This window comes from Drosophila melanogaster, chromosome 2L, assembly GCF_000001215.4.
Source record: "Drosophila melanogaster chromosome 2L".
NCBI lineage: Eukaryota > Metazoa > Arthropoda > Insecta > Diptera > Drosophilidae > Drosophila > Drosophila melanogaster.
In genome coordinates this window covers 7,223,328-7,250,576 of record NT_033779.5, presented here as the reverse complement: position 1 = coordinate 7,250,576, position 27,249 = coordinate 7,223,328, and the positions used below count along the sequence as shown (strand labels likewise).

The 27,249-nt window shown below is 39.4% G+C and overlaps 3 protein-coding genes across 13 annotated transcripts, besides 1 other annotated feature; 2 read left to right on the top strand and 1 right to left on the bottom strand.

The window, feature by feature from the left end:
• Nucleotides 1-1,233: 1,233 nt before the first annotated feature.
• On the top strand, nt 1,234-27,249 carry Ndae1 (Na[+]-driven anion exchanger 1). Of its 10 annotated transcripts, none has more exons than NM_001273248.1 (11): nt 1,234-1,748; nt 12,787-12,890; nt 14,226-14,432; nt 15,580-16,050; nt 19,394-19,688; nt 19,979-20,924; nt 20,979-21,481; nt 21,565-21,877; nt 23,231-23,473; nt 24,721-24,971; nt 26,880-27,249. In NM_001273248.1, exons 2-11 carry the CDS (start codon nt 12,797-12,799, stop codon nt 26,959-26,961), a joined length of 3,405 nt encoding a protein of 1,134 aa, NP_001260177.1. In that variant the 5' UTR covers nt 1,234-1,748; nt 12,787-12,796; the 3' UTR covers nt 26,962-27,249. The 10 variants fall into 10 exon arrangements, with proteins under 10 accessions (NP_001260177.1, NP_001260178.1, NP_001260179.1 ...); NM_164743.3 differs by lacking the exons at nt 1,234-1,748; nt 26,880-27,249 and adding exons at nt 10,074-10,395; nt 25,516-26,377; NM_001273254.1 differs by lacking the exons at nt 1,234-1,748; nt 14,226-14,432; nt 24,721-24,971 and adding exons at nt 10,074-10,395; nt 18,597-18,764.
• Nucleotides 17,353-17,696: a mobile genetic element.
• On the top strand, nt 17,764-18,412 carry CG43800 (uncharacterized protein). 2 transcript variants are annotated; one of them, NM_001273256.1, is made up of 2 exons: nt 17,764-17,872; nt 17,932-18,412. In NM_001273256.1, exon 2 carries the CDS (start codon nt 17,967-17,969, stop codon nt 18,348-18,350), a length of 384 nt encoding a protein of 127 aa, NP_001260185.1. In that variant the 5' UTR covers nt 17,764-17,872; nt 17,932-17,966; the 3' UTR covers nt 18,351-18,412. The 2 variants fall into 2 exon arrangements, with proteins under 2 accessions (NP_001260185.1, NP_001260186.1); NM_001273257.1 differs by having other exon boundaries at nt 17,764-17,816; nt 17,932-18,383.
• Nucleotides 21,936-22,843, bottom strand: CG43799 (uncharacterized protein). Its single transcript, NM_001273255.1, has 2 exons — nt 22,749-22,843; nt 21,936-22,694 (listed from the first exon to the last, which is right to left on the bottom strand). The coding sequence occupies exons 1-2, from the start codon at nt 22,812-22,814 to the stop codon at nt 22,011-22,013; spliced, it is 750 nt and encodes a 249-aa protein (NP_001260184.1). The 5' UTR covers nt 22,815-22,843; the 3' UTR covers nt 21,936-22,010.

Here is a 27,249-nt window from a genome sequence, read left to right as displayed (position 1 = left end):
GTCTTTGATCTTGGAAGAAGACGACGCCAGCAATTGAATTATAAAGCAATTGCCTTTCAGTTGGCGGTCAGAAGAGGGACATGGGCGGAGTACCGAGTGAATAGCCACTTATCAGTCCAAAGCCGAGGCTTCATTCGCTGGCCAAAAGGCACGCGCCCATAATGACAAACCCATGAGCCAGCCATGGCCACCACCTGATGGCCGCGAAAGGGTACTTTGAGGTGGCCATGCACTCAATCCTATCGTGATGGGCCATTTGGGCGAACTTTTGGAATACTATTTCCTTAATTACTCTCTACTGTTGAAAATTTCCCACCACCCCTCAAAAAATCTATTTTTCAGTTCATAATCACAGCTCACACATAAATACATTGAATGAAGAAAGCTTTTAATTGTTTCGATTTAACCGAAAACTTTTCCAGAGCTTCACAGTTATCCTGAAAAGACGCTCAAACTTTATATGAATATTTAAATACTTAAATATGAAAATTGAAAATCGAATCTTTCAAGGACTTCAAAATACAGTATTGCGATTAGTGCGTTCGTTATTATTAAAAAACATATATTATTTTTGTAGGTAATATTTAGCTTCCTTACCCTTTTCAGTTCCATTCCAGTTGAACAACTATGATCTAATACATTAAAATGCCGCGAAAATATTATTTTCCTACTTCTATTTAATTATTTTAAGCAAGGTGTATTAAAAAGTAAGTATATACCAATCCTGCATAACCTAAATGCCCTGCACTCGGAATCGTAGGTGAGTGGCTAACATATGACTGTCGGAAAAGCCCAACACGACAAAATGCCAAATCAAAAGAGCGTTTTTGGGGCCCACAGGAGTTTCCCGGCGAAAAAACAATGCAAAAACAAATTAGTTGCCGCGTCTCCCTCCCCGATGCTCTCTTCAGACGCGGCGAATTGGTATCCCAATTGGAGGCTGACATTGTAAATGTCACACGGCAGGACATGAAAGGCGGCGGCGCTCAGAGAGAGCGCGGCGAGAGCGAGCGAAAGTGCCGCGAGAGCGTGTGAAAAGTGCGGCAAGAGCGAAAGTGTATCGGTGGAGCGGGGGTGAATCGAAATTCGCCCGCTTGGTGGGTACTGATTTTCAGGTTCTCCTGGCCATTCGCCCAGTGCGGACGTGTTTTTCTCGCTTTCCTTCGCTTTTCATGCACTTTCTGCGGCCGAAAACTGCAGAACGGAAAAATCCAAAAAAAAATAGAAATAAACAGAAGATAGCCTAAAGTCAAACCATAACCAAGCCAATTAATCCAAAAATATGGAAATCAATTGTTAAACCACCTAAAACGAAAAATTGTGAAATTTGTTAAACACTCTAAACGTGCATTTAATACATAAATAACCATACGAAATACGTATATTCAGCTCTACAAATAAATCCTACTTTAAAGGAAAAGCTTGTTTTACCCTTATTTTAAGGAGCAATACGCCACGATTAAATCGATACGAAATTTAAAAATAAATCAATCAATCTCCGCAAATTTCCACAACCAAACACTGCCAATGTGAACCCATCTATTTCAAAAAAGTAACCCGCCTAAAGATAACGACACTCGAAAATAACCGTTAACGAGCATTTAAGAGGTCACAACAGTATTCTCAACTTTAACTGTAACAGTTACTAGCGGTAACTGGGTCAGTAGGCAGAGCCGAAGTAACGCCCCCCATCGAGGGCTTCCTCATCCACCTTCTGCATCCTTCTTGGCTCCCATCCTTTCGGTGTGGTAAGTTCTCTACTCTTGGCACCCCCCACAGTAGTTAGATTTAGATTTTCTCTGAATCCCTAAGGCTTATCTGCCAAAGTCTTCGGCTTAAAAGGATTTAAAAAGCCAATTTAAATTTTGATCGCTATGAAGAGGAGGGGGACTATGGGAAAATAGTTTGTTGGCTCTGATTAGCTTTTGTTGGACCAGACTGTGCACAGTAAGTGCCAAGAAAAAAGCGGGTCAGTAGGTCCCCAAAGTGGACATGCAGCATTTTGGAGCGCTTTAGGTGGGTTTTTATGTTAGCAACGGCATCGGATTTGATTAAAATATTAAAGTTTAAAATAATTACAAACAAAAATTAAGAAATAAACAAAACTCTCTAGGCTTCAACGCTATTTACCTTGTGTGAAAAAATAATAATACCCTTTCCACGAATGGAATTGATTGATAATACCTCAACGGCGCTATCTTCAAATATTGATCAACAAATAGAGAACGCCCCCCTTTGGAGCCAAATAGAAGCAAGCTGACAACTTCGCAAGTGACTCAGGGATTATTCCGAACAATCGAAAGCCATTAAATTAGCCACTATGCAAACCTCGGATAGATCGAGCACACCCCTTCAATATAATATAGTCTTCTGTTTAACTACTCTTGCCGGCCAACTAAGCAAACAAGTCACTGCCAAAGTTGTATTGCCACCGAGTGGCAAACCAAACATGTGAGCTAATGACAATTTGCTGGGCCTCTTTCTATATCCCCACCTGTCTGGCGTTTGTGCCACTATTTTACATAATAGCGAATTCAACGACAACTAGCGAGGAATGTTCAATAGATTACAAACAAAGGGAATCGAAGGGCAAAGGAAAGCCCAGAGAACATTGTCGTTAAATAAAAGCCCCAAATGTTGTCACATAATCGATGAATACATTCATGGCCAGTACCCACATCAAGTTCGTTCCTATCTTTCTATCTCTATCTTGGCATATCGGTAGCCCAACCTTCGCGGGAATCGATTGAAAAGTGAGACCCCCAAGATGCTGGCTACTACTAAGCCCATTCATTTAAGATGTAAACCTCCTTAAGCCAACGAACCCCAGTCTTATAATTAGCACGAATATGTGGCTCTCGGGTGGCAATGGATACTGAATATCCTGTTAAAACTGAGCTCAGGAATGAGTACAATTACACGCGGGCAGGTATGTCAAGTGACTGCGTGTGTCCTTAAGTACATCCTGCTGATGGCTAATGGATATGGAAATCCCAGGGAGCAAAGTCGCAAAGGTTGGGAACACCTTTCTTAACATAACCAAAACATTTTGGTATACCTGCTTTGGCTGGTTTTTTTTATGGCGGATTAATAACACTTTTGCTGTTAGCAGCATGATGGATTAACCATTAACATCTCGCCATGTGTTTGAGCAAATCTAATTAAGTGTTGGGTTAACTTATCCTTCAGAAACTAGAACTCGTTCGGAAACTTTTCCAAGGAAAACATGTAAATCTGCATAAGTCTTTTGGGCCACAATAAAAGGGCAAATTGATCTACCGAATGTTCTTGTTTGATGTTGTTCTATAAAAAATGTAGCAGGGAAAAATACATCCTGCACTATACTCAGCAGTATTTAAAAAAAGGAAAAATATTAGTAATATTAGTAAGTATTCAGATTTAAAAACATTACTATTCGTTTATGAGAATAAGGTTTTAATATAAGCCTCCTATACATAGTCTTTAATTTTCAACCTGGGTTGAGAAAGCACTCGACTGTACTTTACTTTGCCATATGCCGATGCAATTTACATTTGTTTGCCGACGACATAAATATGTAAATAAGGTTCAATTGAATTGCCGTATGTCACCAAGGATTGTCAAGCATGTCGATCCAAATAATATTTGCATTTCCCATTTAGGCCACCTGCCCTCCTCATTGAAACTCAATCAATTTGTACCGATTCAATGCACGGAGCCAGGGGCAAATGACAATTTTCTAGACTGGTAGTGTTGGGAAAGTCCATAAAAAGCACTCATCAATAAAGCAATGAAGGGAATACTTCATCAGCTTTCATCCATCATTCCAGTCAACTCGGTATTTGCGGCAAAATTCTTGGGTATATTTACACAATATCGGACTGAAAAGCCTACTCGAGAATTGTGTGTCTGAGTATCTTTGTTTTACATCTATGGAAGACAACGTGCTGCAGATATAACCTTGTTTCGCTATTTATAGTCTTGTACCTTGCTCGGAAATGTATCTTTGATAGCTCAAGAACTACAAGAATATTTTAAATATGTTAATGTATAAATTTATTATCTTTAAAGTTAACTTTTCTGATCCCCAAAAACTGAAGTTAAAATCATCTCAGAAATATTTGCTGGAAATGTGCTGAAACATGCATCCTGAGCAAGTTTCACGCTCGTCTGTTGACATCCATTTCGCAACACTTTTATCGCGACCTCACCCACAAGCTGCGCCTCCCCGAGCCCCTTTTCAAAAGCCTCCTCTCGTATGACACTATTTAACCACATAAGCAGGGAACAAAAAATCAATACGGACAACAACAACTGCCACATTTCGCTGATTTTTGCACACACGGCAAAATTGGAAATTTCATTTACACTTGACACGAGTCTCTTCTTTCCCTTTTACCGCAGTTTTCCTTACCAGCACCACCCACCCACTATTTTCCTCTTTCATGTCACTTTCTTTTTAAAAACATAATACACGTGTTTGGCAACAAAATGGTAACAGTTTTGCATATCCGTTAGGCACGGTAAAACTGTCACAAATTTCATAAAGGATGGATTAAATAAAGCTTTAAACGTTGGCACAAAATATGCAATGTATTTAAAGAATCCGTTTTCAGTTTGATAAATAAACTTATTCGTACTTTTACCTAGAAATGCATTTTGTTTAACGACCTTTCAAAAATTGTTAGAATTGTAGCATAAAAACCTTGACATTACGGTAATGGAATTTAATATCAACCTGTCACCGTTCAAAAGTAATTGAATTGCAGTCTGGCAAAAACCAAAATAAGTCCGCACTCTTCTGTTCAGTAGTTTACGCTCCGTGCCGTCAAAGGGAAAGCCTTTACACATTAACTTGATTCAGTGCGTCGAAAGTGAATTTCCACAGAATTAAATTGACATGGCCGAGTTCCCTCCCCTTGATTTTCCACCCCATCGCAGAATCTGGATTTCGGTCTTAGCCCGCCATCATCAAACATGCAACGTGCTCATAATAAGATAATAACAAGAAAAGCCGCAAACGTGTTAAGCAGTCCGGAGAGTAATCGAATCGGGCCGAAAGAGAGTGCACTCTTTGGCCGGAAAGTGCAGCGAAAAGAGAGACTTAGAGAGGAAAATCGAGAGAGTGGAAAGTCCGAAGATGCAGCGGAAAAACCTCGGGCACAGAGCTCTCAACTTCTCGAAAACCAGCCGGCCGGATTAGTCTGCCGCGCGACTCAAACGGTAACGGATATTCCAAAAATTCCGGAAAAATATTTCACAGAATTTAAATACACCAAAATACATTCCTGAAAATCTATACATATCACGAGTACTGCCAGAAAGTTACATTTTTAAGTAGTCAAGTAAAAGGCTTCCCACAAATCCCCCATCGTTTCGGTTGCTGTTTTGATTTTCGGTGTCAATAACCCTTTCACGCTGTGCCGTCTAAATTTGTCTTTGTTTACCACACCCAACCGCCCGAAAAAAACGAAAACAAAGCAATTTGACAGGATTTTCGGGCGTACTTTCCAGGTTGGAGATCACAACTGAAATCAAGGATTCAGGATGCCACAGCAGGCGCAGCTGAAACACATCCACGGACATGGCCGATTGCCCAGAGTGATAGCCACTGAAAGCAGCAGGTAAATCAGGGAGGCATATCCTTTGGTTAGACGGAATCAGAATGCAATTGAGTAAATATTCAAAGGAACGGCGGACAACAGGGCGTATGAATTCGAGCTCACAAAGGAAGAAAGACCTTTGTTAATGGTTGCTATGTTGCAGGACTATTGATAATAATTAAAGAGTTATACTGTACTTCTCACAAATTACAAAGACAAGGTTTTAATGTGTTAATATTCTGAATAACCTTTAAACAATCACAATATGAAAGGGCAAAAGATTATAACTCAATACAAATGTAGTTATATCGTAAAGAATTTTATGTCTGCTATTTATATTGTGCTATAAAAATTAAAACTGCAAAATGGAGATATCACAAATGAAATCACTAGCCATATTAACGATCTGTTCAGATTGTAATAGCTAGGAAAATCAACTTAAAGACGGTATTACTGCCCCCAATTAAGTGACAATGGAGGTTGGTTATGCCCATAGGCAATTTCAGTTCTATAGACAATTTCCATACACGCACATCTCAAAGCTATAGATAGAATCCGCTATCTAAATATGCAATCGCTACATAGTCGTAGTGCTTAAGTCGCTGAAAAAGTCGCTGTTAGCGAAGGAGGAATATTCTGAGTCAAAATGATTTGTATCTTAACTTTCTTTCTCATTATATGCACAATGTACTTAGCTTATAAATTCTTTAAATATTGCCCGTTAATTATACAATTAATGGCTACACTAATTGAAAAACAAATTAATCCGCTGATTCCAATTTTTCGGTTTGTTTTCGTTTTATTATCGTAGAACTCAGCACGAAATCACAGAGCAAAGGCTGTAGAACTTTGGTATCTAACTGATATAGATACTTTCTATTCTGTTTGTTGCGGTTTGTTGATGATGACTTGTGTTGTCTGTCTGTCTTTTTCTAGAGACTGGGTCAACAACATGTCAAGTGCAAGCAGCGCGGGGTTGAATAGCAAATTGAAGGGGTGTTGGGTTGAAAAAAAAAAAAGTAGGAGGCCATATATGCGGAAGATGCTCCCCCATTGTGTGTGGTGCCTGTGTGTTTTCTTTGTCAGTTGTGATAAGCGAGGCAGTCGTTCGATAAGCAAACAATATACATACAACAAACAACAAAGAGAAGCGGAGAAAGAGGGCGGTGAGAGCTTAGAAGAGAATTCGAACTCCCGGAGTTGCGACTCTTCGGCTGACTCTTTGGCTTTTCCATTTTCCGCTCAGGATTCTCTGTTTTGCTTGCCTCTTTCTCGCTTCATTGGGGGACATTGCTCCCATTTCACCCCCAAGCCCCAATTTTCCGCACCCTCCGAATCCTTTTTTAACCCAACCCCTACCCCGGTTATGTGTGTCACTTCCGCATGCAGCGGATGTTTCTCAAAATGTCACACGCCATGTTGCCTCTGGTCCCAAATCGCACCTGTGTCCCGCCCCTTTTGCTTTGCGCCTTTATCCAGCATTTAACATTTTCCCAACTAATTGCAAATTTCTTTGGCAAATATCACTACTCGTATTTGTTTGTGAAAACCATTTTGCGCACTGCAAGAAAAACTTTTGTAGATTTGAAATACAAGTGGAATGGTTTTGAATATATCATAGTTCTTCTTTAAGATTCAAGTTCAAGTGACACAAATATAAGCAGTAATGTGTCTTCATCCTTCTTTTATTATATTCCATTCCACTTTTTCCTCCTGTGTATTTATCCAATGTTTGTTTGACTGCAATATCTCACTTTGCAGTCATCTTTTTCAACACATCCAACTTGTCCATAGAAGACAATAAAAGCGGAATCAAATGGCCAAGAATGACATCAGACGAATAGCAAACTAAAGCCAAAGCATTTTCACACGACGCATGGCCATCTGAGAAACCCATTCTTTGTTCTAATTGGGGGGGTTGTAAAATAAGATACCACACTAAAAGCGTCTATAACACCCACAAAGATAGGAATGGTGCCCATGGCTTAAGCACAGAACAGAACAATATTTCAGCCAGAAGGAATTTATAACTCTGTTGACCTTGATTTGTTGACGGTTTTTGGGGGTTGAAGAATGAGCTGATAAAGGTCATGTTAAAAAATAGGAACAAGAGAAAGATAACAATTAAAATTCCAGCCGAATAAAAGGGATATATAACTCTTCTGCCACAGAGCCAAGAAAATCATACCAAAATCAAAAAAAAAAAAAAGAAATTTTTTTTGCTGCCATAAACTTCTCTAATGAACAAAGCAAACATACAGCTGCAAAAGTTTAACAAACTAAATGTGTTAAATTCAAATTGTTTTCAAGAGAGCGATATATAACAGCGCATTGACGGACCATAAAAATCTTGCCGGAAAGGTGTCAACAAAAATTCGTCTAATCATAAAACCATCAAGTAAATAAGACTATATATGACAAGAATATTGACTGGCGATAAGGTGTGTTGCCAATTAAAATTGGCACAGAGTGGGTTTTCAAGTGGTTGAAGTGACGTGAGGGTTGGCTTTCGTTGTCGATGGAAATCGAAGTTTATCAACAAGAGTTACGTTTATTAAACCATTTCGTTGTCAGGGTGACTCGAGTGGTTTGCGATAAGACGGATACCTGAAAAATAGGACCACATCTTTGCCCATGACGTTCCGTTGACGATGATTAATTCGCTATTTTCAAGTGCGTCATAATCAATGAGATAAGATGAAAGCATGTACCCAAAATTGACGTCAAAGTAAAAGAGATCAACGTAATCGTGATGTCTGATCTGAATTTAAGCTGATCTCATCGGACTTCTGTTATTTTTGGCCTTGTCAACCGACGTAAACTTGATTAGCACACCTTTGATTCTGGATTCATTCAGAGTTAGGTTGAGTTATCGCGCTAATTGTTATTAATTATGGCTAAAGCGGGAAAATAGATTTATTAACAATGAAATCCGAATCGAATCGACCAGACTCAGTTTCAGCCAACTGAATTCGGCGGAATTCGCATTCAAATAAAAAAATAAATAAATTATTCGGGATGTTTTCGTCATTGCGACACTTATTTTGTCAGGCTAAGATGGGTGATTCACAAAAGATTAAATCTAATTGAGACAAGATACAAATATTAAAAAACCCCCTTTTATCAAAAACATCTCTCCTCCAATATCGCTCCATCTCATTCTACTCTGGCTGTCAGTGAAACCTGAACCGTTTGCCTTTTACCGGTTCTAACCGGTACGATTCGCCTTGCAGCGCAGTTGTTACCACAATCCACACAACCAAACCACTACCAACAAACCAGTCAACCAAAGCCGCATCCACAACAAGTCACTGCAAAATCAATTAAAATTATTTCTAGTTTTGCTGCCACGCAAGACGTCTTAATATCGGCTGACTATTTTTCTTGGTATTTTTCGAGATTTGTTTTGATTTCGAGCTTTGTCCAAAACAGTTTACTTTGCTCGGTCACCGAATAAATTTGAATACCAAATATTCGGAATTACGGAGAATCAAGTTGTGGAGGTGTGTCTCGTATTCCAAAGCCAAACAAACAGATTTATTAAAAGGAATTTAAATATTTTTCTCTTTTCAAAGATTACGTTTAACAATAAAAAATATTCATACAAAATATTTATTGGTTCCATTTTAGTGTTAGCTAGAAATATAAAGAAATAAATTCTATATTAGGTGGGTATTATAAAATATATGCAGTACAGTAAAACACATACATATAGACTGTGCACACCTACATTCAGAAAATACAATACCTAAAGTATTAACAGAAAATCAAGTCATATAAATAAGTGGTCCGACTGCTTATCAAATATATTTCAAGTGGAATTACTTCCTATATTTGCTCTCCACAAAACATTTTTGGGTTTGTTGGCATCCAGTGGCCCACATTCGTTTTTTTTTCAAGGGCTTTAACCGATATAAGGTATTTCGTTGTTGTTTGTTTTTGTCATCGAGAAAAGCCATAACAAAAAAGATAAAATTATACACATAATAAAAATACATACATATATCATTCACACAGGCGGAGACGAAAAATGTGTTTGGATATTCATTAGATGACAAAACAGAAACTGAGTATCTAAAAAAAAATCAAACACTGAACACTTGTTGATATTAGTTAATGCCAAAAAAAAAGTACTATATATACTATACTACATTCGACTTGGGCGACCAGCAGTTCTAACCGGATTTGCCAATATATATGCCATATTGCCCGATCTTGTAACGGACCATTAAAATGCACTTTCCACAAAGTAAACAGTTTTTCGCCAGCCCCTTTGATAACAGAGCTCGGCGATAAGGAAGCCCATTTAAAGGCGAAACTATCGATAAAGTTAAGTAGGCAAAATTGGCGTTTAAAAACACATTTTGTGCGGCTACACAAGTGTCTCTCTATCGCTATCTCTCTCTCTGTTTAATTCCTCGACTGCGACGCTGGCAGAATCGGCATAATCGGCAGCAGAGGGTTAAGCGAGTGCTTCAGTTTAAAGATCGGCAAAGTTAGTTAGTCTGCAATCGCCGGGACTCGCAGTCGAGTCGTCGGATCGCGTTTTTCAACCGAATTCGAAAAGTACAAATTCTAGCGATCCGAAAATCCAAACGATTAAAATCCAATAATAAAACGGAACAACACGTTCGCTTTTTATTGTGTCCACACTATTTTTACGCTATCAATTTGCTTTTTCGGCTGATAATCGCGAGGTGCGTGTGTGAAATTTTCGTGCAAACGGGCAAAAAAAAAAAAATATAACTCCAGTTCTTCGATCGCTATTTTGTGGCGATAAGGTGATGGCCGAAAAGAATGAGTACATCGAATTGTAAGTAGGACGGTGTGATTCATCAGCGTTGATTGTTGAATAGTGTCGCAGGAAAAAACAGAATGAAAGAAACCAAAAGTCCAAAGTTTGATTCGCACTTTTCAGCCAGGCTTATCAATCGACTTTCGAATAAGCGCTTTACAAGTTGTTATTCTTGTGGGTTTATCTTCACCGCCCAAGGACACCAAAAAAAAGGGGCGCAAGGTCGACCGATTAAAGACTCTAACTCTTAATATAAGTGTATATTAAAAATAATAGAAAAAATATATAAAATGGATTTGCTCTGTACCAATGAAAACTATTTTAGTTAAATCTCGTACCTCTGTCTTTGTGATATTGTCCTTAAAAACAGCTTTTAAAAGATTTAAGCAAATTTGTTACTCATCAATAGAGACTTGAACAGCTTTCTAGACATAGTCAAGCATTGGGCATTTCAAAATTCTGCAGCTATAAATTATAAATTCGCCAGTTCCACAGTACTTCGCCTGTAAATTTATTAATGAAATAAACAACAGAACCTGCTCTATCAACCAGATAAGCCTTCACGTCTACGAGAATTTTGGGTTTTCGGCTGCAGTCCACCCCGTTTATTTGATTTAACGCCGAACGACCGCCTAATTAAACAAAGTCAAGTGCAAATTGTCTGGCAATTCGTGGTGTTGTTGACACAGAATACAACATTGGCTATTAAGTTAATATCAGGCCCCAAATTATTGTTTGTTGTTGTGACTCAGGTGTTGATAAGCCCATCGAAATGCATGAAATCGAGTGGGTAGATGGGTATATACCATATTCAGTAAACCCTGGCCAGACCCAGTTTAGACCGGCAATTGGCAGACAGGCTGGGATGTCCGTCCTCTGGGCTGTCACTTTGTGGTGTCTATATATTTAAGTACCATATAGATTATACATTTCACTGGCTGATAAGAAAACGAGCGGCGACAACGACTCAAGATGATAGGCTATATAGAAATAAACCTTTATGCAATGCAAATTTTCCACCACAATCTTGGAAATAACTAAAATTACCCGGCTCGTGCAAACAACAAAAGAAATGTCTTTGCTTTTGATACATATTAAAACTATATTGTATTCATTCCGTCCCATATATTTTATAAATAGTTTGTACACATACATACAATATATTAAGTTTTTAATTGATGGCTGCTCTTGGAAATTGTTAGGTATGTCCCTGTAATTTTCAAGCATTAAAATAAAACTCTAAAGGTCTATAAATCTTATACTTTATCATCTTTTGCAAAAAGGTTTATAATAACTAATGGAATTCACGTATCTCAATATATTTTCACTAAACATGTTCTGTAGTCAGCTCTTTAGTCACACCTTAGAATTTGAAGAAATTGACAATACCATATTCATTTTCTTATTAAAAGATATTTTCATCAAGAAGCAAAGTAGACACAAATGCAAACGAGCAATAACAATAACTAATAATGAATTTATTTGCAATAAACATTGGCTAAATGTTGTTAATACTCGAAATATTTATACGACAGTTTTAAAATTAAAGTTTTCTATTATTTATGAAAGCGATATGAAAGCGAATAGAGCGGAGAACGGAAAACATATTAAAAGTGAAAACAACTCACTGTTTAAAGTCCATTTAAATTCAAAATTTGCATGAAATTAAAACCCATCAGCAGACGAGCAATTCACCAACTGGGAATTGCAGTTAAAAATTCTCGAGCTGTAGATGGCAATTTTTTCCATGAGTGTCACGGCAACTGTGGCAATCAGTATATTTATTATTGACATTCGAATTGAAATGATTGACATTTCGTCACTATTTTCTTATGTTAAAGCCGTTCAAATAACTATTTAACTTTATTATAAGCGCGTTCTTAACTTCTTGATAGCCATGTTTACTAATTTTATTAATCATTAATCATCTTTAAAATTCTAGCGAACTGCAATACTAGGCAGTGTACCCTTTTACCCTTTATAAAATCTACTCTATAATTTAAATGATAATATAGAGTATACTCTTTTCACCATTTGTATCACTCTCGATTTCCCTTAATTTATGTCAATTTTTCTACGTTGGCTGAGCGGTTTGTGTGGGTGTATCTGATTCTCTAGCAAACGCGCATTTCAATTAGGCGATTGACAACGCATTTTGAATTGCAACTCAGGCATGAGTTAATATTTTCTAGGCCTACCACTGAAACTGAGGTTGATTTAGCTGAGGTAGTCGTAATGAAGGTTCAAATAAGAGCGATAAGAAGCTGATGCAAAGCTGGAATAAGGGCTTACTCAACCAGTTTTATAAGAGCGCACAGGCATTATAAATGTTTGTTCATCACCCCTTTCCACTGCTTAATTATCTCGACAAAAAAAAATATATATATTAAATGCCACTCTTCTTTTCAGACCTTGGACCATGAACTCCTCCAGCGGCGATGACGAGGCGCCGAAGGATCCGCGCACTGGCGGCGAGGATTTTACGCAACAATTTACAGAGAATGATTTCGAGGGTGAGTCGAGCTTCACTTTTTAAAGCCCCATTTTTTAATGCTTACCGAAAAGTGATAGAAAAAACATGAATATATAAAAGTTCACTCCACGAATGTACCAAAATTAAAGTTGACTTGTAAAACCAGCCAAGTGACAAGTCGATAGACAAACAAGAAATTTGCGTTGTGTTAATTGCAGGTTGACAACTTTAGGCGCGTAACCAAAATTAATACCGAAATGGACTATAAATTCTTCATAGAAATCAAAGATATGAAAAACCAGATTTAACTAGAAATTTAAACTGTATATGGGGGTCATACAAATTAAGCTGTGCGTTTAAATAATTAATTTAAGTCTCATCTTACATATCTTCCGGTTGTGGTCTTCTATGTGCTTACATCACTGAAAATAACATCTTTACGCTTAATTAATTGTACATTTTAAAGGCAAAACAACATCTAGGAATAATTTATTATATACTGTATAATAAAAGTGCATTTACCAACCAACTTTTGTGTCCCTAATTGCAACGCCCACAATTTCAATGCTTATGAGACCTAATCGCGTGACTCGGCGAAAGTGGAAACAAATTAAAAGATGTGCTCTGTATAATTAATTTAAATTTATGAAAAACTACTACTACTACTACTTGGCAGATGATATCACAATTAGTCAACTGACAGAGCGCAAGTTCAACAAAGGCTTTGAAAATATAGACTAGGTCTCTCCTTCAAAGCGGACATCAAAATTCAGGGAAATAGTAATTAACATAAATTTATTTGTAGTCACTCAAAAAACAACGAACAAAGCCGGGAATTTGATTAAGACGGCACTGCATCTAAGATTAAATTGGATTTGGGTTCGTAGATGATTCAACGTTGCGTATACGTGATTGTCTGATGGCAGACAAAAGTTATGGACGAATCTTATCACTAGAGTAAACTAAATTTAAGCTGAACTCTGAGCTGCTGATTGTTAGATTGAAAATGATGTCGGGCCCAAATACGTTTTAATAAAATGCCATTGAGTGTGTTTCTGAACGTTCAGAGGTTTCAAAAGCAAACTACAAAAGTTACATCTATTGTTTGTCTAGATGAAATTATATTGCAGCGTCCTTCAGAAAAGAAATACATTTAGAATTTAATTGAAAACGAGAAGAAAGAAAGAAATTTCAGGAACACATTCAATGTGGCAAGTAATAGCACAAATTGAAACGAATATAAAGCACTTTAAGCGAATAGAATTATGTAACTCAATTGCAATTAGTAAACAACGTCGCACTCAATTTGGACCAACATCAATTGGACCCTCCCCAACCGAATCCAGCTGAAATTTTACCCGCATTTTTCCTGCAGGACATCGGGCCCACACCGTTTATGTGGGCGTCCATGTGCCAGGAGGACGACGCCACTCGCAGCGCCGCCGCAAGCATCACCACAGTGGCCCCGGAGGTGGTGGCGGTGGCGGAGGTGGAGGCGGCTCCATCGGCGGATCCGGAAGTGTGGGCGGTGGTGCGGGCAAGGACAACGTCAGCGAGAAGCAACAGGAAGTGGAGCGACCAGGTGCGTCAGGTGTCTCGCATTATTGCAGCCTCGGGTTTCCCTGTGCAGATATAATTGCAATGTGGTGGCTGCGCAGTGTGGAATGCCAGTAAATGTGGCCAATCAGTTCTGGCGAGGTCGAGAATCGAGGCAAATTATAGGAACCTAAAGTGCGAGGAGAATTTCTGAAATAACAGTCATCTTCTGAGACATTTCGCTCGTCAGACGGCTAATCAAAACGATAGATGATTGGCTTTCAGCTAACCGCCAACAAGAAGTTCTGATTGTAATGGGGGGTTGCGCACTAATGGGTGACATTGAATTAGGATAATCGAATAACCTTCAGTCGACTGAAAGCAGAGGAAGCTTCTTGAACTTGGACTTCAAATGCGTTTCTTTTTTTTTTTTTGCAAACAAAAGCAATCACAATGCTTTCATTAGTAGGATTTAGTTTAAAAAGTTATATATTAATGCGCCTATTTCCACGATTATTCTGCTTAATACTTGCGTTATTGCTATTCATATATCCTTGCATAAACCTATCCCAACATTTGTTTTATTGTAACTACATACTACTATAATCGTAGTAAGCAACATTCTCCATCTTCATCAATTAATTTTTTAGCAAATTTAAGCTCTATACGTCATATAACCCAATTTAGATCGTAACAAATTCCTTCTTTAGTGTTTTGTAGGCAGTTAAATTCATTGCAAAACGTCTATACATACCGTAAACATCCTTAGTAGCACTCAAAACAATATCACGCAAACCCAACATAAACAGCAACAAACTCAAATGGGTCTAAACAGGACATATGGTGGACAACGGTCAGGGACCAATTCCCAGCATTCCCAGATCAGGGCCAAATTATTTTCGCCAATTAACTTTAGTACGCATTCGCCGGAAGCCCAAGGATGCGGTGCAATCATTGTTATAAACGGGGTGGCAGTGGTAGGATGATGTTGCTCCCAAGTCATAAATATTGATTAAGCTCATAAAGGTTTGCACAGGAAGAAAAGGCTGCACATAAATTAAATGTTGTAAATGTTTATTTTATTTTGTAGTTTAGTTGATCATTTTATGCTTTCGATATATTTAGATATCTTGCATTATTTTTTATCCATGTATAGACCTTCTGTTTCTCATAAAGTATCCTTGAACTTATAGTGACTCCGCCGGCACAGCGAGTTCAATTCATACTTGGCGAGGATGTGGACGATGGCACACACGTATCGCATCCCCTGTTTTCGGAAATGGGGATGCTGGTCAAGGAGGGCGACGAGATCGAGTGGAAGGAGACAGCGCGATGGATCAAATTCGAGGAGGATGTGGAGGAGGGTGGCAATCGATGGTCGAAGCCGCACGTGGCCACGCTCTCCCTGCACTCCCTGTTCGAGCTGCGTCGCCTGCTGGTCAATGGCAGCGTGATGCTGGACATGGAGGCCCAAAATCTGGAGGTGATGGCCGATCTCGTGTGCGATCACATGGTCAGTGCGGGAACATTGCCGCCCGGTGTAAAGGATAAGGTCAAGGACGCGCTCCTGCGACGACATCGGCATCAGCACGAGTATGCCAAAAAGACGCGACTGCCAATTATTCGATCCCTGGCCGATATGCGCAATCACTCGTCATCAAAAAGTGAGTATGGGGGTGTTCACGATCGCTAGGTAACTCTAAGCTCATCTCGTTCGTTTGGTGTGAATCTATGATCCATCTGCGAGCTCAACGCCATCAATCAGTTCAGAACTCATTTAGGATCATTTTGTGAATTGTGTCTAAAACTCTCATCCGATCCGATACGAAACAATACTAACAACTCTCAGACCTGGGCAAGAGCACTCCACTGCACTCACTGCATGGCTCAGCAGCTGGCCTGGATCTGACCGGAACCAGACCGGACCAGACACCCCTCTATGTGTCGAGTAAGGATCAGCGTGGTTGTTATCTCGCTGTTCCCACAGGTATAGCAAAATCCTGTCACCACTCTACCTTATGCAATCTCTGTACAGCTGAGAAGCCAAGTTGAAATAATTTTTAGTTGCCTTGCACTTAACAAAAAGCACTCAGAATCAATCAAATGTAGGTGTGCTAAGTAAACTTTAAACTACGGATACTTGAAAACTTAGAAGCTCGTAGAACCGACAAAGGGTTTACAATTTACATTTTGACTTTAAGTGGTAAATAATCAGGTTGAAATAGTCAAAAGCTCCAAAACCTTATTAGGAATCTTGTAAATTTTTTTGAAAAAAAAAACCCACATTTGCTCACTCATAAATCACTCATATCCATTAGCAATTGAATTGCGGAAGACGCTAAAGAATCATGAAATAAACTCGCGTTATTCGTTTACCCAATAAGCTGACACTTCAACGCATCTGGGGGCCATCGGGGTCACCACCTGGTTCCATGCTGGGGCATCGCCCCAACATCAGGCACAGAATCATGCTCAGAATCAAGGACGACCGCAGTCACAAGCAATACCAAGTAATAGCCCTTCAATGATATTCACTGTACTTTGCCGTACCTATCAAGAGCACGCTGTGTTTTTCGATGATTATCTCTTGCCATAGACTCTTGTATTTTCTCTACTCCTATTCTACTCACTATATATGCAACTTAAACCTTCAAAAGTTCGTTAGTCCTTACTATGATGAAATATCCAATTTGTTGTGCTGTCTACCCAAACAATTTAGCAATTTATCTTTATATTTAAGCAAACAGTCTAACCAAAATATGAAAACCCTCTATTTTACTCTCAAAATCTTCGTTATATCTCTAATTCTTCATTGATTTGTTTCCCATTCTTTGAAATACGTTTTCATTTCTCATTTTAACTTTCCCATTTTTATAATAAGTTAAAATACCAATACTTTTATACACTGAGTAAAAATGTACTTACTTGAATGTTTATAAATATTGCGATCAATTTTACTATAGAACAAGAGGGAATGCTATAGTCGAATTCCCCGACTAACAGATACCCGTTACGCAGCTGGTGGAAGTGAGAACGCGAAATTCATTTTTCTGGCATACCGATAGATATTGGAGAATATAATGAGAAAAAGGGCGGTTTGTGGGCGTTAGAGTGGGCGAGGGGACATGGGTCTACAAACTTGAGCTGGGTCTAAGTCTCTGGAATCTATATGCTTAATCTTAACCTTCTAGCTTTTATAGTTCTTGACGTTCATACGGACTGACAGACAGGCGGACAGGGCCAGATCGACTCGGCTATTGATCCTGATCAAATATATATATACTTTATATGCTCGGAAACGCTTCTTTCTAATCTAGTATGCCTTTTACTCTACGAATAAGAGAAAATTTTGAACGGAGAGGCAGTTGTGTTAAGTGTCAAGTCCAAATAGACCCTACAGTCAGAAAACTTATATAGTGCGGGAAGTGAAGTTCGATCTTAACATAAAAAAAGATTTTTCTGATTTTAAACAAAATAAGATTCTTGGTACGTATGAACACAGAATGAACTGACCATTGTTATATCTAAGCTCATATAATTGCCAGACAACAAGGTGCTGTCACCATCACCAACAAAAAAAATGGAACCCTCGTTTTCCAATACTAACAAATCGGAACTTCAGAACCAACTACGAGTAGAGAGAGCTCTGCAAGATAAATATTTAAAAGAATTTTCTTCAATGGCGGATGAGCTAAATCACTTAATTGATGGCACTACTCCCAGCCATATTGAGACTTATGAATATTTGGACACTGTCGACACTGAAAGCGGTCGTTCTCTCGAAGAAGAGAAAAAGTTAACTAACTTTTTCTATAAATTGAAGAGCGATCTACAGAAATTATTTAGAGAAATCGTAGAGAACCCAAAATATTTAAACGAAATCAGGGATTCGACTATTATCAGGGACAATATAGATTTACTGGATGAAGCAGACGCTTTTGAAGGTTCGATGAATATGCTTTGACGGACAGGTGGGATTTGAAAAATGTAAAAAAATATTGTTACTTCAATAAAAAATGGTTAAATAAAAAACAGGTACCCGTTACTCAGCTTGTGGGGAAAGCTAAATTTTCAAAAGGGAAATTTTGGCAACATTTGGAAAAACAACTATATTTACTTCCAGTGAAGTTTAATAGAACTTGACAAGTTCGAGTTACTCAGAGAATACCCTCGACATAATGATAACTTGAAAAACAACCCGCATTTACAGTTGAAGAGCACTCTGCGAGCATTTTGGGCGCCACAACGCCAATTTCCCTAACGGCCAGCGAACCGGGACCGCCCGGATCCAATGGAAATTCAAACCTGAGTACCGCTGCCGGCGCCATGGGGCGTTTTCTAACGGTGCCCAGTGGAAAACCCAGCAACAGAACGCTCGGTAAAGAACATCACTACAAGAATCCATTACCAAGCAAGCCCAAAGAAGAAGTGATTGTTTTTGTTCTAGTTTGCCGTTTGATTTTTCGTGTCTGTTAATTGTTAAAATAATTCTGGAAAGAATACATCGAATATTTGTTTGGTAGTTCGCAGTTATGTAAATATGATTGATTGAGCAAAGGATATGCGAAAGTGACGAAATTTGCATGGAGAATTGGAAAAGCGAATATAGTTCTGTTAGCGAAATAATATAAGCAAAAGGATCCACACACATCTGCACGCTTACCACATCCTGACATAGTTTCTCAAATAAATATTTCCCATTATACTTTGCATGCTTCATCTGTATTCTGTATCTGAATCTAAATCAATCTGAAGTCTCTTTCAGCACTCTTAGCCGAATCTGAATTTAATCCAATGTCTCTTTTTTGCACTTCTTTTTTTTCGTATGTTTTTATGTTGTTCCGTTGTAACGTGTTGATCTACATGTTGTTGTTGTTATAATTATTATTGTAATACCTATCAACGCACGTATCCCAATAAAAACTGTATATGCAAATATGTAAAAAACGACACCAACAAAACACCTGCACCCCGTGTCCCGAACGAAAAAAAACGCGACTAATGCAGAGAAAAAATCTAATTCTAAACACTCGCGACCCGCACAAAACCTGTCATCGATCACAGAGGACATGGTCAAGAGTCCCAGTAACCAGTCGATGGCCAGGCCAGGAAGCGGAACGGAACTCAGCGAGCAGCAGCACAAGGGCAACACCCACTTCATGAGGAAGATACCGCCGGGCGCGGAGGCCAGCAACATTCTCGTGGGCGAGGTTGATTTCCTGGAGCGCACCCTGTCCTGTTTCATCCGTCTGAGCCAGGCGGTCGTCCTGGGCGATCTCACCGAGGTGCCAGTGCCCACAAGGTAGGTTCAAGGCAAACAGTCCATCGCTTTCAGTCGATTTTAAGCTAGTTAACAATAATCTTTAAAATTGACGATAACAAACTTCCAATGAACTCAGCATTTCTTAAAATTTGATAATACCAATAAAAATTTATTATTTGAAAATTTGACGAAAACAGAAGAAGTCTTTTATGATCTTGCGATTGTCATAAACACATTTTATGACACTGTCATATAATCAATTAATAACTTTTTAATAATGACTATAATTGCTTAAATAGCAGATATTAATGCCTTCCCTTCTTTAACAGATTCGTCTTCATACTGCTTGGTCCGCCTGGCAGTCAGAGCAACTTCCACGAGATTGGCCGCGCGATGGCCACCCTGATGTCCGACGAGATCTTTCACGAGGTGGCGTACCGTGCCCGCAAGCGGGATCATCTGCTCTCCGGAGTGGATGAGTTCCTCGATGCGGTGACCGTACTGCCGCCAGGAGAATGGGATCCAACCATACGAATTGAGCCACCAGCGGCGATTCCCTCGCAGGAAGTCAGGAAGCGGCCGCCAGAGTTGCCCAAGGAGGAGGTGGACGAGGAGGAGGAGGAAGCGCGTCTTCGCGAGGAGAACGGACTGTCCAGGACGGGAAGGCTTTTCGGAGGCCTCATCAACGACATCAAGAGGAAGGCGCCGTGGTACATAAGCGATTACAAGGACGCCCTATCCATGCAGTGCGTGGCATCGTGGATCTTTCTGTACTTCGCCTGCCTGTCGCCGATCATCACGTTCGGAGGACTCCTGGCGGAGGCCACTGGCAAGCACATGGCTGCGATGGAGTCCTTGGTCTCTGGTTTCGTTTGTGGCATGGGCTATGGCTTCTTTTCGGGTCAGCCGCTGACAATTCTCGGGTCCACCGGTCCAGTCCTGGTCTTTGAGTCAATTATCTACGAGTTCTGTCTGAAGATGGGCTGGGACTATATGACTTTCCGGTTCTGGATCGGCATGTGGGTCGCCGGCATTTGCATCGTCCTGACCGCGATTGATGCCAGTGCCCTCGTCTGCTACATCACCCGCTTCACCGAGGAGAACTTCGCCACCCTGATCGCTTTCATCTTCATCTACAAGGCTATTGAGAACGTGATGGTCATTGGAAAGAACTTCCCGGTCAATCAGGGCATATACGACTGTGTCTGTACACCGCCAATTGGGAGCAATGCCAGTGTGATCGATTATGCCAAGTACAATTGGGATTCTTGTGAGGTAAGGAATCTTTTTAGGCTTTAAAGACTAAATAATAATGTTTGGATTTTCTAGTCCTACAATGGCACCTTGGTTGGTGGAGATTGCGGAACGCCGCCCACCGAAAACGTTTTCCTCATGTCGGTGGTCCTCTGCGCCGGCACCTTCCTCATCTCCACCGTGCTGAAGGAGTTCAAAAACGCCCTATTCTTCCCATCGATTGTCCGCCAGTATATCAGCGATTTCTCCGTTCTCATCGCGATTTTCGCCATGAGTTTCTTCGACTATTCGCTGGGAGTTCCCACCCAGAAACTGGAGGTACCCAACGAGCTGAAGCCCACGCTAAGCACCAGAGGCTGGCTCATCCCGCCGTTCGTCGAGAAGAATCCCTGGTGGTCGGCGATCATTGCCGTATTCCCTGCCCTTCTCGGAACCATCCTGATCTTCATGGACCAGCAGATCACGGCCGTTATTGTGAACCGAAAGGAGAACAAACTGAAGAAGGGATGTGGCTACCATCTGGATCTGTTCATTCTCTCCATTCTGATTGCCATCTGCAGCATGATGGGTCTGCCTTGGTGAGTGTTTTCTCTATGTTCCATATTGACTATTGACTAAGGTCGAATATTCGATATAATACTTTTGCTTTTGAAATCCTCAGGTTCGTGGCCGCCACCGTGCTGAGCATCAACCACGTGAACTCGCTGAAACTGGAGTCGGAGTGCTCGGCCCCTGGTGAGAAGCCACAGTTCCTGGGAGTGCGCGAGCAGCGGGTGACCCACATCTTGATCTTCCTGACCATCGGCGTCTCCGTGCTGTTGACCCCGCTGCTCGGTAACATTCCTATGCCGGTTCTTTTCGGTGTCTTTCTGTATATGGGCGTGGCCTCACTCAAGGGCTTACAGTTCTTCGATCGCATACTGATTATGTTCATGCCGGCGAAGTACCAGCCAGACTATATGTTCCTGCGCCAGGTGAGTCGAATAAATCAATTAAAACAACAGGCATTTAGTTTAGTATCAACACTTTGTTGGCTATTTATTAAGGGTATCGGGTAAGACCCTGATATCCTCATTGGGGCCATCGTATAACCCAGATTCTTATCTTCTATTTAACTCCTAATTTCACCCACTTTCTATAATTATCCATTAACTTATTAATGTAGGAATGTAGGACAGCAGATTCGCTGTCTTTATATTCCTTTAACATATAATTAATCATAAAATCCTGTGGAGAGCTACCATCAAACTCCGATGGTTCTTCAGTTGCATTTGTTGATTTGATGGTAGATGTACTTTCAGTAGTACTTTCAATAACACTTTCAGTAGTATTATCAGTAGTACTTTTATTAGTACTTTTAGTAGCACCTTTATTAGTACTTTCAATAGTACATTCCTTGTTAAGTGGTTTCAATCTCGTCACAGACGTATTTATAAACTTTAAAATATAAAAATTCACATGATGTTCGACAGGCTTTTTGGTTACAAAAGTTTTTCTATCCGTAGTACTTTCATAAGCTTCTATTCGATCCACCACTTTAGTGTATGATGGGCTTAAATTCCAATCCTTCGTACTCTTTTCCAAAGACTGCACACCTTCGTTTTGACCTGTTGATTTCTGTATAGGTTGATTTTTCAATCTCGCATTTAAAGTTTCAAAAAATGTGTTTTGCTGGATTTCCAATTGCTTCACTTGCTGTTCAAAGCTTCCCAATTTTTCATTCAGAATGTCACCAAATGCGTTCAGTCGGCTTTCCAAATTAGGGGATCCATTTTGATTGCACATAGAAATCTAAAATAAATAATGACTTAGAAGAACTAATATAAAATCCCTCTATTTACTCACTTTTAAAGTTGCTACATCTACAGTTTGTAGAACTATCCCGAGTAGAACAATAAGGATTTGTTGCATTTCGTCCACAAATTAGAAGTTTTACACAACAGAACTTAAATAAGACTGAGGAAAACGATTCAGTTCTTTTTGCATTAACATCCACGGCTCTGAGAACAGCTTTATCGAATTAAATAAGAATTACACTTCCGCCGGATGTACTGATTAACGCATTTTGTGTTACGCATAGAACAATAAGTATTAGACTTGTGTTGTTACAGCCTTATCATTATATCTTTTTCATATAATGTTTCTAAATATGCGTAAAAAAATTCGTATCCCTTTCTATAGATAGTATAGTATATAATATAATATAGTATATCTTTTTGTAGCTCAAAGTAACAAAGATGAATAATTCTTTTAACATAGGTTTATTGTAATTAAGGAGCATAACATTGATAACACTTAATAACTGTACCCAATGGTTTATATTACAGGTTCCCATTAAACGCGTCCACCTGTTCACCATGATCCAGCTGGCCTGCCTCATAATTCTCTGGCTGATCAAGTCCTTCTCACAGACATCCATTCTGTTTCCCCTGATGTTGGTGGTGATGATTGGCATCAGAAAGGCCCTGGATCTGGTGTTCACTCGGCGCGAGCTGAAGATCCTGGACGACATAATGCCGGAGATGACGAAGCGTGCGGCGGCGGATGATCTGCATAAACTGGACGCTGAGGTGGGCTTATTGGCGCGCATTTTCCCCTGGGGAAAAGGCAGCCGGAGCAGGGTGGTGACCAAGCCGCCGGGCCTTGATGATGGAATCGTTGGGTCTGGTGGTGCCGTTGGCGCTGGACTCATCACTTGCACCACCTCAAATGCAAATGAGAAGGAGTTCGAGGCACAGAGTAGTCTGCTCAAAAAGTAGAAGCACACACCTAGACAAGCACACCAACCAACCATTGAACACAACCACAAACACACCAACACCAACACAACGCAGCCCAAACAAAAGAGAAATGAAAATCCCACGGACCAGTGCTGCCCATTTCATTTGCGTTTGCAGTGCTGCCCAGTCCACGGCACAAAACCAACGATAAACTCAATTATTTATAGATTTTTTTAATAATTTGCATTTTGTCGGCCTTGATACATTTTATTGAACTAGTTATCTATCCATACGTATGCATTATTCCCTGTTATATACGTTTTTATCATGTCTTTAACAGTATTTTGTAAATGTTTTTCCCCCCTACCCATTAATAATAATGGCATGCAGCTACTTTGCATTTTGTTTTTATATGTACGATTTGATTTAACTTCTTTTTGATTCTATGCTAAAGAAAATCGCTTTTAAACCACCTGTAAATGCCAAACTTACAAAATCAAAAAAAAAAAAAAAACAAGAAATTATGTTGTTACTCGTAGTGCAAAATGTGTTATCTATCCGAACCTACTCTATAACTACTCGTATACTATATATACCTACACAAATATGATATTTATAAATGTAAATGAAATTCTAGCCTAAGTCATAATTAGTCAATCGTTTACACCGTACAACAAGTACCTAAATGTATTAAATGGAACCTGTTATGTTATTTTATAGTCATCGGGTCGAGAGTTTCAGTAACTAACCATCGACATGAGCCCACGCGTAATTGTAGCAAAAAATTGATGTAAAAATCCAAAATTCAACACACACAAAAAAAAAAAAACTAAACCTATGAAAATAAAACAAAACAAAATTTGGCATATATGCAAAATTGAACACACTCCACCGAATTGGCTTTGACACCAGATCATCATTGATTTAGACCTAGAACCCTCACGCTTTTATTCTGAGATCTCTTTCTACTTCGCCTTTCACTTGTGCAACTTTAGGTCAGATTTCCTATACTTTCTCTCCTATTCACCCTTTGCTCCACTTCCCGAGTGAAGTTTTTGCTCCCAAAACTATGCAAATATGCCAATTTTATATTGAAGGACAATCATCATCAGCACCCCCCAGGATCTGGGGCGGGGGCCAACTACAATGCCGATAAGTCGGGTCCCACGACCATTCACATTCCGCTCTCCGGGAACAAAACCGGCACCAAGGGACCCACAGTGAACATTCCCCAGGAGGCTGTCAATCGCACCGCAGTCTGGCAGCAGATCAACAAGGATGGCAACGGCATCTCGGAGCAACTGATCATACCAGTCACCCTTAAAGTCCGCCAGATCAATGGCAACCAGTAAGTGTTCCCAATGGGGTCCTATCCAGAGCCAGAGATCGAATCAGATCCCACACTTTTCCCCTCATGAGCTGCTAAGTTCTTTTGCTCGCCTTCTTGTAAATAATTTGCTTCTATTTTTCCACACGCATTTATAGAGCAAGAGATACTATTTACAGGAAAACAAAATTATAGTTAAACATTAATATATATAATGTTTGAAAGTAAAAAGAAGCTTGAAGTACTTCATACACATAAATTATTCTATAATTCTACCAATTAAAAACAGGAAAAAAATAGTTTAGTAGTTACTATTAAAAAAGTTTCCAAGTTAGTTAAAAGAAAATAACTTAATCATATAAGATAAAGGTTTACATATATCTGTCATAAGAGTTAGGTAATTGCTGGTATCAGCATTTTTTAAGCAAGTAACGTTTTGATTTCTTATTATTTATTATGAGCAAAAAATATGGCAGATTATAGCTAATCTTATTTTGGAGCATATCGACTATTAAATCATTCATGCTCGTCTTCGCATTCCCCCCGTGCCTCCCCCTCTCTGCAGTGCCCCCTCGAGCGCCACCCTCTCGCCACGCCTTTCGCCCATGCACGAGGCGGATGAGTACAGTGAAGCTCCGACCAATAGTCCGGCACATCCGGCGGGCAATCAGCAGCAGCAACAACAACAGATCAACAATTGCAAGGAGGCTGCCAAATTGGATGGATCCTGCTCAAACAACAGTCAGATTAGTCCGGCCAACATAACACCCGTCTAAAGAACCCGAGATACATATGGATTTTAGAGCGAAAAACGCACAAAGAACCCACAAAGACACATCTATGTATATCCAGTTGGTCATCCACAGCCGTATCATAATCTCTATTTACTAAACATTTAACGCAGTAGTTAGCCCAGGGATCGATTTTTGGTAACGATTTTTAACTGTGCCAGTAGCGGGGTAAATCTTTGATTTGGGGCTCAGGTACAAGATATACAAGTATTAACTACATATATGGTAAAAAAAAATACGATATTCCGTAGACGTGAAAAGCATTCGAAATATACACTTTTGAAACGAATTTTATCGAGTCAATTCCACAGATCAGGATGCGAAGATCGGAAAGCCAAACAGTAAACCATCGGTGGTCCGATGTTTGTCCAACTTTCCTAACGTATTTTCCCACTTTGACTTGGTTAGCTAAAGCGAATTGTGCGTTACACGGGGTTTTTTTTAACGAACTGTGATCTGATTGGGTATATCCTGGGAATGGGTTATGTAAGGTGTGTATCATTTAGTCTAGCCAAGACAAAGCTGTAAACAATTGTACTATATTTTATGGCTCACACTAAGTTTAACACAAAGACACTCGCATCCTATCTGAAACACCAAAAAATTATATATAAATATAATAACATATAGACAGCTATAAATATTGAATAAATGTGGCAAACCATTAACTAGCCACAAGCAAACTGCTTAAACAAAAATGTATCTTTCATTTCGTTACTTTTGGTATGCATCGTTCGTTTTCAGTGTATTTTGTGCATAGTTGTGAGTCTTGAGTGTGGCACCTCTGCTCCCAAAATCTATATCTCTGATCATTCATTTCTAGCACATGATCGAGTTCTGCTTGTCTTCCCATTAAATCAGAAAATCATACTGAACATACTGAGAATCAGAGTTTGTGGATTAACCCTTCTTACGAATCTTAAAAAATTCACAAACTTAAAAACATTTCTGATCATCTTCAAACTCTTTTTCCATCAGACCATCAAAGCTCCATTAGCATCGTGTTTGATGTGTCTGTATGTGCATTCTCAGCCCCATATAGTAAATGTGTAAATAAATAGATGAACCCATTCTAGATTATACCTGGTACTTTCCACCCATAGAACACGATTATTAATTTCGAATTTCGTTATTGCAGAACCCAAAATTTAATACGTCGAAGCAATTGTGGCGTGGATATCTTACACCAACAGAAACATCCGTTTGAGTCAATGATTTAATTCATTTTATCGTATATCTGTGTACCTGTAAATCAATTACGTGTCTATAATCAGTCCTAATACTTATGATGTATATGTACCATCACCTACCGTCCCTTTTGCGTATATATATATATATATATATATATATATATATATGCTTATATATACCCCATTTGTGCGATTTGGCACAAACTAATTGTCTGGCAACATATCATGCGACTACTCGGAAACCAATCGTATACAATCCACAGTAAAGGAATTTGTTGAAATAAATGTATAAAATAAAGTTACATATTTTGGACTCAG